General features: G+C 43.0%; 1 protein-coding gene across 1 annotated transcript in view; it reads left to right on the top strand.

The window, feature by feature from the left end:
* The window catches only part of LOC108154443, a 46,015-nt gene that overhangs the window by 28,203 nt on the left and 5,777 nt on the right, over positions 1-12,035 (top strand). Inside the window, exons 3-6 of the mRNA XM_017284715.2 lie at positions 6,081-6,313; positions 6,576-6,804; positions 9,062-9,200; positions 9,270-9,629. Coding sequence (XP_017140204.1) covers positions 6,081-6,313; positions 6,576-6,804; positions 9,062-9,200; positions 9,270-9,629 — 961 coding nt within the window. The remainder of the gene's footprint in view (positions 1-6,080; positions 6,314-6,575; positions 6,805-9,061; positions 9,201-9,269; positions 9,630-12,035) is intronic.

Below are 12,035 nucleotides of genomic sequence, written 5' to 3'. Positions count from 1 at the left end.
TTTCCTCATTCAGTTTCCATTTATTCGGAAGCCCTTACAAAAATATTTAAATTAAATTGCAGCGACTCGACTGTTCATCGTGAATGAACAGAGATTTCTATCAATCGCTTTCAATCCAGACTGCATAAGAAGATTTGATATCAATAGAAGGTAATATTTACGCACACACACTGGAACGGAAACCTTTTTCAAATGCAAATGAGCCCAATGAATCTCTTGGACTGAGGTGAACGAAATAGCAATGTCTGCAATGCACTCATTTTCTGCTGCTTTCTCATTCATTTCATTTCCTTTCCCTGGGCCTTTGATTGGTTTCGTTCGCACTGACCGAAATCAAAAGAAAATCGGGGAAAATGTGCTTCGGTGTCACACTAAATATAGAAGTGTCAGCGACACTACAAAAGTGTTCGACAAAGGAAAAGTTAAGGTCAGAGCCATAACCGAGCCAAAGCACCTGGCTACGAATAAGGATCTGCTTGTGGGTCACACGGAAGCCAAAGCCATTTGCATTATTACCAGAGCAGCTGTCGCTGTCGCTGCCCACTTCAGAATCTTGTGTGGATTAATCTTTGTGAATACGAATACTGAGAACTTGAAACGGAATCAAAAGTCAGAGGAGGCGACAAGAGGCAGAGTGAAAACTGAAAATGAAGATGCCTCCTGTCGAGGCAAATTGCGTAAGGAAAATGGTTTCGAAGAGGATGATAAGAAAGCAGCAACCCCTAATCGACCCAGCCATCCAGCTGCCCAGCCGCCCAGCCGCCCCCCTCCTGTGGCAGCCCCGACGAGCAGCTTTCGATTTCCGTTCAAGCTCCTCGTCCCGAGTTGGGGGATGTCGAGGCAAAAGCGTTTATGGCACAACGATAGAAATCGAAAGCCCATTAAATAGTTTACTTTATGCATGGCTGGCAGATCTTCGCCTTGCGGCTATTGACTCTACTCTATTCAGTTTACTCATCATGGAGATGATGAACCCGTCAGCCGGATGGAGCAAGTTAACAACAGCCAGAACACAAGCCCCTCTCACTTACCGCACTTTCCTATTTTTCGGTCTAGGCCACAACTATCACGTATGGCTCGAGTGTGTTGGCGTTGGCCTGCACGTAGTCGCCACATGTTCCTCTTTGAGTTTCTTAGCCCGCCTCAGCTCCTCTTCCGGCTGCTCGGCAAGTTGTGCGGAAGTGTCTATCATATGCATGTTAATAACTTCCACGCTCTGGCAGTGCCAACAGACCTTGCCTAGCCGCCATATGCTCGTACTTTTCTTTGTGGTCTTTATCTGGGGCCAGCACTTTTAGCTCATGAAAAAGCAGTTAAAGGGATCGGATTCAGGTGGTACTGCCATGTCTAAAGAAAAAAGGTATAGAAGGGAAATTCTTTTTCAAACGACAGTGCGACAGTGCAACTTTTAAGGAAATCACAACATAAATGCACTTTACGGTGTTACTTTATGTCAAATTTCAAATTCTATACGGAAATTATAGATTTTTTAAGTTCTATTGACTGTGAAAACATTTGATAAAATTGGCGGTCTATCAAAATGGCACCTAACGACTTAAAGACTGACAAATTCATAAGTATCTTGAATCAAAGTGCACCTCTCACTTACTCATAAATGAATAATATGGAAATAAATTCATAAATCTCTTTCAGCTATTGTATGAATTCCATGCCACATTAATTCATTATTCACGCCAGCCCACGAATAAAGTACATAACCTAAATCCCTCTTTGCGTCCACTGCAATATTTTCATTAAATTAAAGAAGAAGTGCATCTAGAATCCCATAGGCGATTTTTCCATAGCAACATTTTTTTGCATGCTGGCAACACACATATTTGACCACACGGGTAAACAGAAATAACGCCCGAAACAAACCCAGCCAGCTAACAATCTCGGTTATAACCAGCAGCAACAGCTGGACATCCAAAAAAGTTTTTTTTGCTTAAAATCGTTTAATGATTGGTCTTTTTTTTTTGGATTGGACTTTTTGGTTCTCCATAACAACAAAGTTAAATGGAATGATCGAAAGATTCAAAACACATACAACTGTTCAATTAAATTTCATTGCATTCCATTCATTCATGGAAATACTCCGAAATATGTTTAATCGACTTGAGATTAATACTGACGGTGCAATATGTTCTGGATGTAGCCAGAAATTCCAGTAAATCCTTTCGAAAGATATACCTCCAAGGGGGTTTGAAGGGGGATGTACTGTTGATAGTGGTGACCTATACACACTTTAGTACCCTGCTTTTCGGCAGCGCCATAGGGATCAACCCAAATACATCCCGGGAGGGCCACAGATACCCGCAGATGAATATACATACATACATACATATGAATAAACATATGCATGACCATGCAAATAGGACATACATACATATGTGAGAGGGACGCGAGAAATGCAAATGAAAATTATATGTATTTACATGCAGACGTGCTAAAAGTCAAAAACTGCTGTCAGCTGGCAAAAAGAAAAGCCCCAGCGGACTACCGGCCCCCCCGCCCTCATCGCACTGCTCCCCATAAATTTGGATGACAGCAGAGGTGACAACGTGTCAACAAGCGCCGCGGGTTGCTCGTACACCCACGCAGTCGAAGCACACAAACATACTGTACAAAACATTGGCAAAACAGCCGGCGCAGTGCGGCCAATTAGATGAAAATTTAAAGATGTTCCAAAGGTCAGGAAACGCTTTAAATGATTGATTATCCGATAATGCAGATCGAAAATATTGTAATTGGGCTCCAAACAAAAACTGGCCTCCTTTCATATATGTATTTAACTTGGCCGATTATTTCAACACTGATACTCCTTCTACTCCCCAATGTTCTTATCGCTGTTATAAGTGTCTGTGACTGACATATGCCAGGGGCCAGGTAAACGCGCGGACTACGTTTCCGTTCTCAATTCTGAGATTTGCTATGAAAATTGTTATTGTTGATGGTTTGTGGAGCAACAATATACAGAGCAAGGGTTGGGTTGGGTTGGCTTATTTTATAATCACAGGAATTTTCGAGTCTTCGCTCAATGATTTTTGCTTTTCTCATATTTGCATTTTATTACCGCGCGCCCTTTTTATTGACACAAATCATTTGGATTGTGTTCGTGTTATTTCTGGGTTCGTAAGTATGTAAGGTGGGGGAGGTGAACGGATGGGGATGTGATGTGCGAGTTTTATTTGGTGACAGGTATTTGATATTTCACTTTTGATTGGTTTGGGATTTATGCTGATGTTTATTTTGTTTGCCAAATAATTTCAAAGCGTTGCAAAGCATAACACAAATTGAATTTAAAGCTATCGAAAAACGAAGAAGTGTCGGATCTCTTTTTCAGTGAGGTCTGTTGCCGAATATTTGATTACATATTCTTCTTAATCTGCCGAAACCCCAGAATTATACATACATAAATACATACATACATAGGTTTATGTATTTAATGAATTTTGAATCAAATAAATAGTGCAAATCTACTGACGATATGTGTATTTTTGTATTACAACTAGAAAAGTAAAATTTTGATTTTCAAGTGTTCAATAGTATTTCAATACTCAATTTTATTTTCATGTTTTCCATGATAATACAAATTTTAATTCGTTCGTATATCTCACTCACTGCGTTCTTGTGGTTTCGTTTAATTTAAATCGTATTTAAATCTGATGTAGCTGCGATATAAATATTCCAATCCCAATCTCTACGATATGTCTACTTCTAAAAGTACTACATACTAAATATTATTCTTAGGGAAAATCCACTTAAAGCTTTCGGCTAACCAAACAAAAAGCCCCAAACCCTTTTATCCTGTCATTGGCCCATTTAGTGGGCAAACAGTTTAAAGATAAATGTATCTAATTGACTAAAGATGCTGTGCCTCAAATTGCATGCGAGGAAAAGGCAGAGCCGAAGCCGAAATTGAAATCGATGCCGTGCAACAACAACAACAGCCACAAAGGATTACATTACACAGGGATTGCACAGGGATCAGTCCATTCATAAATCATATGTTCCCTCGATATTCCTCCATTTTCCGACCACCTTCACCGCTTGCGGCGCTTTGCGATAACTGTTTGCTTTAGTTCACCAACGCGGAAAAGCGTGCAAATATTTGCCTCAGTGGCTCCAGCTCATACCAAAGCTTATGTTGTAACAGTTGGGTGGGGGCGTGCTCAAACAATAGTTAGCCATAGCTACTTCATCTTCGATTGTGTGGGAAGATTTTTTCAGACTCTTTTTCAGCTGGACTTTGGTTTGTCATTCACTCTATTTGGGAAGCTGCCGAATCATTAGCGTGGCAGAGCCAGAACCCCACTCGCTATCCACTTAAACTTTCAACAAATTAAATAAGTTTTAACTCATTTACCAAGTCATTTTCCCGCCAACTTTGCTCGTCATCAGCCTCCTCGGCTATTTGTGTTTTAGTTTAGTTTTATGAGGACTCTTTTTCCCGCCGGCTCTCCCCTTACCACCACCCCCACCCCCACCGTGCATGCAAAGCGAAACACAAAAGAAATCAGCTAAAAATGTATTTACCCTGACTCCAGCAGGGGAACAGCAAAGTTTTGCGCTTTTGTTTGAAATTTGTTTCGCATTTGTAAGTTGAAATGTTTTTCGTAAGAAAAGCGCCCAAAAAAGGGAACAAAAACACAAATAAAAGCTTTGTCCTCGGTCAGACCCCAGCTTGTCCGTAAAGTCGCAAGGCGCAAGGGTAAGGGAGGAGCATCCGGAGAAAGCGGTAGCGACCCGAATCTCAGGTTCCTACTGAAAATGTTCTTTAGTTTCCTTTTGTGCCCGGCCAAAGCCAGATTTTATTTAATTTAACTTACTCCCCGTATTTCATTGGACTGTTGGCTTCCAGCTTAAACAAATTTTCTCGAAGCTTGATGGGTGGTTCCCTTTTAAAGGACCAACCGTATGGTCTGCTCCCCAAATTGATCTTATTGACACTTTACTTACGATACAAATCGTCTGGGACCGGCCCATTTTCAGCCGGGCCCAATGGCCGTGTCATTCGTAACATTTTCTTTTCGGTCTTTGGAACAGGCAGCATTATTGCAATTTGAGCGCCTATGGAAACCGATGGTGGGAGTGGGGAAATGTGACAAGCCTTGGCTGCCCATAAACAAAGCTTAATGGGCTCTAGAGGGCGGGAAGTGGCTGGCAGCATGCAACAGATACTGGTGCTCGGGGCTTTCCATTCAGTGCGCTGGGAAAATTGAAATTGAGAGAAATGGGTAAGTCCCCGATTACATTATTACTCCAATTTGTCGATGCTGGCTATTTCGGAATTAGAAATTGGTTGAATGGGAAGACCAACTAATTTTTGACCGATGGGCAAGTGGAACCCCATTTCACTTTACTGAACACTTTTATCGATCCAGCCATGGCCAAGAACTGCCTTTCCCCTTTTCCATCCGTATACATGTTGAACCAGATTTTGGACATAAGTCCCGCGCACAAATCTCCCACACACGCACCCCGGCAGCGGGCACCACAACAGGGTAAACACAAGTATCACTCATTCGATACGCCGGCCTGCCCTACATCCAACTAACATGCCCCTTCCAGACACCATCCCAGAACAATTGTACTTTTATGTGAGGGACATGGAGAGACATGGGGAAATCGCTGAGTTATGGCGTCCAACAGCTGCGCAAAACTATGTCCACAGCGTACTCAGAGCTGGACAGGAGCAGCAGCAGGAGCTTGACTATCGTTTCGTATGGGCGGCAAAAATATGTTTCATAAGCCCCTGAGGGGGACCCATAAGGCACCAGGCAATATCATTTGGCAGCATCCGATGGAAGAGGTAGGGGAGTAGTGAACAAAATATGACCAGAAAAAACCAAGAAATATTAAATAAAAATGGTCAGGCGACAGTTGGAGGTTGTTGGTCCTCTAGACTGCATTGCTGCCTAGGTATCGTATCGCACAATAACCAAGCATCCGCATAGTATATATATAGTATTCATAGGTAAAAAATGTTATTACCACTTTATGGGGTCATAAGTAAGGGGCAGAATACTTACAACTTCACCTAATATAAAGCGAACCGTTCTCCTACTCTTGTTCACCAGGATACTTTCCCTTGGGGTCCGAGCACTGTTTGACCTGGATCTGCCTGGATGTCCTTTTCTGCACGGCCAGCATAATGCATCTGTGCACCATCTCTGTGGACCGTTATTTATCGCTCCGTTACCCGATGAGATTTGGTCGGAATAAAACGCGGCGAAGAGTCACTCTTAAAATTGTTTTTGTGTGGCTGTTGAGTATTGCCATGAGTTTACCATTGAGCTTGATGTATTCCAAGGTAAGTAATGTGTATGCATTTCTACACCAGCGTAAATTTTACAAAAATATGAGTTTGCCGATATGCCTCCTTTCTTCTTTTAAAGTCATTAAAATTTTCCTTTGATCATTCAAGAATGTTTAATTGAATATTTCATTTTGAAAAAGATACGAGAGATTCGCGTCCGCATTAAATATTTTTCTAATTACTCGGAATTCTTTTTACATCTTGTAGTTTTCAATCTGCTCACTCTTCTCTTCTGCTTTCTTTCATTTGATTCTAGAATCATGCCTCAGTGCTGGTGAATGGGACTTGCCAGATACCGGATCCGGTGTACAAGCTCGTCGGGTCCATTGTTTGCTTCTACATTCCGCTGGGCGTGATGCTGCTGACATATTGTCTGACCGTGCGATTGCTGGCCCGGCAGCGCCAGAACTTGGGCGGTGGCCATCAGACGGCAGCCGCCACACCCGGCTGGGCCAGCGGGTGGTTGGGACAGACTCCAGCCTTGGGTAAGCGTCGCTTTTCCCCTTTTTCCCATTGGTGGGGTGCCACGAAGAGCGGTTCGGGCTTAATATGATTTTCAGTTTGCCTAAAATTTGCATTTCGTTTTTTGGTTGCACTTTTTTCGTTTTTCTTTGTGCCATGCTAAGAACTTTGCATGGCACTCGAAAAGGGCTGGCAGAGGAGGAGAAGGTGTTGTAGGCGGTGGGCTAGACAAACAATGCACATCCATGTGGGGGATATTTCCAGTATCTGTATCCCATGAATTTTAAAAGGTGGAGTGCTGGGGGCAAAGAGCTGTTAAGCCGCAGCAGTGCACACAGAATCGGCATAGCCATCGACACATTGAACCGGGAGGAAAAGGGAGGAACCACTTGTGCAAGTGGAATCCAGCCTATATCTACCCAGCAAACCAACAAACGTGCCTTTTGCGAGTGTCCGCAGAATGCTCGCAAGCGAGCTTGTTTATCAGCGATACATTTTTGAATCGAAAACTCTCGCAAACGAGCTCGCAAAAGTCTCGCAAACGCATAAATTACAAGTCTCGCATTTGACTCGCATGCGATATCATTTGTGAGCGTTAGGTTTACACGTACATACATATGTTTAGATAGCCAATTTCGACTTGCCCTAAATATAAAAACCGGCATGGCAAATGCATTGTAATGCTGCGAGAGGGTTACAGAAGTGCTTGACTTGTCTTAAATTCGGAGCTTCGAGATAAAACTTTTGATGCTGATGCATATCATCCTGTTCAATTAAAAATATTTGAAACGGCAAAAGGATCTTAGAATTTTATCGATGACTTTTATGAGCTGATGCGGCCATTCTCAAATAACTTCTCGCATTTTCACTAATAAAGCAGAACAGGTTAATGGTATTCAAAGTAGTGCTACGTTAAATCTAATAGCAATTGAACTACATCTTAGCACCAATCGAACTAGATTTTATTCAACAAAAGAACAAATACAGTCATAATTTAAGATGTTTGGAATTTTGTTTACTAATTTAGAGTTAGTTGAAAACGAGAGGGAACGTTGTGAGTCGAAGCTACGGCCACGACTCCACATTTGCACCAGATACTCAGTCAGTATGGCTCCCCTCCGCCAGAGGTCGCACACATTGCACGGCGAAGAGTAGTGTGTGAAAGAGAGACAGAAAATGAGTAAGCGCGTGGACGGCATTGCGTAGTCACTGAACATCGATTTGTTCCTTATGGCTAATAATTAATTATGATTAATAATCCGATCTGATCCCAACTTTGCAATCTGATAGATATGGTCATATTTTATGATTCTTTGTTTTTGGTTTTGTCTCATCTTTAGAATTGCGGATAGAACAGATTTTCGTTTTTTGTGGTGGCGGAAAAGGGCGTAGCTAAATTTTTAAACAAACTTGATTCAATGTGATATTACAGGAGTCTGGATACAAAATATTGTTGCTCTAGCTTTTATAGTGGCTAAGTATAACTAGCCTTCAAATAAGTAAGACGGACATACAGACATAGCTGTATCGACTCGGCTATTCATGCTGCTGAAGAATATATATGTATACGCTTCCTTCTGAGCGTTACGCACATCCACTTTCACCAAAAATCTAATATACCCCTATACTCATTTTGAGTACCGGGTATATAAAAGGAATACGAAACCATTGACGATAATCACAGCACACAAAGTTTATAGGATTTTGGATAAATTTTTGTTAAATTCCACCAAAATTTTTAGCACTGTTAAGTGCGTACGTAATAGTCCTGTCTACCTTCTGAATGGATTCACTTCGGCTCTATTTTGTATCCTATAATTTAGCACCTAAAGGACATTAAGCACCCAACCCATGGTCCGCCGCGATTATTTGGGCAGGACCTGGGGGCTACGAAAGCCAGCAAGCAGTCAATGCGCAATAGGAATATTAAATGTACTCTTTCTACGGCCAGGCTGCTGCTGGAATCACATGCATTGCAGCGCTTTCGTGTGGGCCAAACAAGCGTTTAAGGGCGCGGCACCCTTTCGCTTGAGTGGGGCTGATGCTGCTGCTAGTTCGTGCACTAGTGTGTGGGGTATGAGGGGGGTCGGGAAGCTGGCGTTTGGCCAGTTATTTAAAGCCAAATCTCTGCAGTAAAGCGCTCCATTTGGGGCGGCACGTAGCTGGATTTTGCAGATTGTTCTTTTCGTGTGCGTAGGGGAGTGTGTTGGTTTGTGTACTCGTGCGAATTTATTAGCGCATTTGTGACTTTTGTGCATTTTTGCTCTTTCCTTCCCCCAGAACGGCGATGTACTTGGCGTCGTCTGCTAAAGCCGGGTCCAGGCCAAGCCTCCTCCGTGCTGCACGCCCACTCGGCCAATTCAACGGATACGGATCTTAGCACCTTGGACAATCATGAGCTCTGGCTACCCGACTCCAGGTAAGCGCTCTTAGGATTCTGCAATGCTCGTGGAACTCGGAGTATAGCATCTATTACTTACTCCCACAGCATCAAGGAACCCACGCCCACAACAATGACGGCATTGCATCAATTCGGAGCCGAGATGCTGAAGCTCTCCCGAGGCCTCGAGTCAGTGGGCTCCTCATCCACCACAGGATCGCCCACCAAGTCCGAGTTTTCCATATCGAACCACCTGCAGTTCCCCAGCAGCCCCCAGCGCTATGCAACTCATAGTCAGTTGCCGCATCCCCCGCATCTCCATGGAAGCGTCTACCACCAACAGACCTCGCCCAAGAGTCGGCACGGAACCACAATTCTGGGACTGTCAACCACAACCCTGGGAATAGAGCGAGAAAGCACGCGGAACTCCTTGGCTAGCAGCCGCCTAGGAGGAGACCAGAGCGACGGGTAAGTAGGGCTCGAAGGGATACCTATTGAATTTATAATTGCCTGGAATGGGGTCTAAAACGAAGCGCAACAAATGAAAGCAAAGAAAATAAACAAGAGGCGCTGGGATTTTCGATGAATATGGGATACCCTTTACCACTTTTAAAATCTGTTCTTAGAGCTATTTTAACTTATACTTTTAAGATCTCATCGGAATAAAATCCACACCCCTTTTCAGGAGTATTTTAGTTGTTTTAGTTGCCCAATAGACGATCGCAACAACTATATAAAAATATACTCTTGTTAAATTTAAAAAATTTCCCTTACAAAAATGCTGCAAATAGAGGGCATGTTTTGCTATACCCTTGCTATACAGAGAGAGTAAACAGCTTTATTTTCACGACGAAATCCTGGGAAGTACTTTGGAAAATGTGTCTCCTTACCTGTCAAAAGGACAAACAGCTGCTACCAGCAAACCGTTTTGCACGAGTGATCCTTTCTAGTCACTGGCTATCTTTGTTGTTTCGCAGTCCCAATCGCATTCCACTCCCTCCTCAATCCGGGTCCGAGAGCGCTGACCACACCAAAAGGCAAGGCCGGAGCTCACCTCAAGTCCTCTCGTTTTCGTTGCTTTGTGACTCGCTTACTTTCCTCCTTCCTTTTCTTAGTTTTGTGTGCTCCTTTTTGCGGCATTGCCTTTTATTGTCCTTCCGCTTTTGACTTGTGCAATTTTTCGTAATAATTAATTTTGTTCGTTTTCGTTTTCCCTTTGTTGGCGGCAAGGCTGGAGCGGGACTCCACTTTTATTTGGCATTCGAGCCGCTCGAGTGATTTGGGCGTCAGGCCCAGGCCCAGGCCCAGGACCAACGCCAACGCCAACTTCGACGTCGGCTGAGGCCTTTTGCGTAAATGTGTTTTTCATTAATTTTCTAATTTTAGTTGATGGCTTATGTTGGGATAAGAGATGCGCCGAGAAATTCAATTAAAAAATTGAAATCGTAGAAACCAACAATTTTTGCTATTTCTGGCCATGTAAGAATGGACCGAACGAATGAGAAGGGCATGGTAATGGGCAGTGAGGTGGAAATAAGACCAATCGCTTATGATGTGAAATTCCTTGAGGAAGTACGTTGATCTAAATTACGCTCAATAAAATCCTTAAAAATTAGAACACCATAACCAAAGAATTTCGCTTGATGATTTTTTAACTTAACGAAGTAGCGTCATCAAAGTCGAATTAAGCAAATAAATAGTCTTTTTACAACATTCCTAAAATTCTTTAAGCCTCTTACGTGGATATCCAAGTTACTACATTGTAATATCAATTGTTTATCCATTGGATAGATAACTTTGCCAAATATCTAACAGCTTAAGAGGATCAGTCACAAGCTTATATCAGAGTAAAGGAAATTTTCCAATGTATCTAATTAATTACTCTCAAGATTTATAAAAGGTCTGCGTAATGGAGCCAATATTATTTGGCTTTAAACTCCTTCATATTTCCTCAATAAATTTCATCTGAGCGCATTAAATTGGGGCAAAATATACCCCCAGCCTCCTCCTCTTTCTATTTTCCTCTGGCACGTTCCACGTACAAATATGAATCATTCTGACTGTGCGCTTTTTTTGAGGCATTGGTTCAGGCATTGTGCCTTCATATTTCCCAGTTTTGCTTGACAGTTGATCGAATTTGTGCTATCAATAAAATGGATTTTAGTTCTGTCTTTTTGTACGCTCTGGAGGCCCTTAGTGGCTCTGCTTTGCATTGAACAAGGAGCCCAGACCGTCGAGATGGGTTGAGTTGGGATGCTTTAATTGTTTGAAAATTTGTCGCCTCATGCACTTCTGACAGGCCCAAAGAAGTTAACAAATGATATTGGCTTTGGTTTTTGTGGCTGCGCTGGCAGGCAGCATTCTAATTTCTGAGTTTTTTTCACACAATGACGACGGCGGAAGTGACGGTGGGGGAGCCTGCGACGGGGGCTGAGACCTGGTCTTGAGTGGATGTTGGCATCGGCAGCCCCCACCGGGAGCCTGCAGCCACGTCGTGATGAGCTTGGCAGCTGTTTAATTCCTTTGTGACTGAAACAATATCTAACTTGGCATCAGCCGGCTTTGTTTTACTTGCATAATGAGAAGTTGGGCAGCTCCTTCCTCCCTGCGTCCCTGTCTGCTCCTCCGCCATTGCTTAGTCTTGTTTCAACGCATCTCAATTTATGCGCACGTCTTGTGCAAACAAATCAAAAACGCGAAGGATGCATAATGAGCTGACATCTTTATCCCCCATCTTCCTAATGCCTGCCCTGCACTTGCTCCTGTCGTTCCCTGTGTCTGGCTAACGCCTTCATTAGCAGCCCACCAGGCCTCTTAGTCTTCGTCCTGTCTGCTCCGTTGCCAAATAAAGCTTGCGCGCATTTTCTTGCAAAG

The sequence above is a fragment of the Drosophila miranda genome, chromosome 2 (assembly GCF_003369915.1).
Source record: "Drosophila miranda strain MSH22 chromosome 2, D.miranda_PacBio2.1, whole genome shotgun sequence".
NCBI classification, from domain to species: Eukaryota; Metazoa; Arthropoda; class Insecta; order Diptera; family Drosophilidae; genus Drosophila; species Drosophila miranda.
The sequence above is the reverse complement of the archived record's forward strand: the minus strand, read 5'-3'. Positions and strand labels throughout refer to the sequence as shown.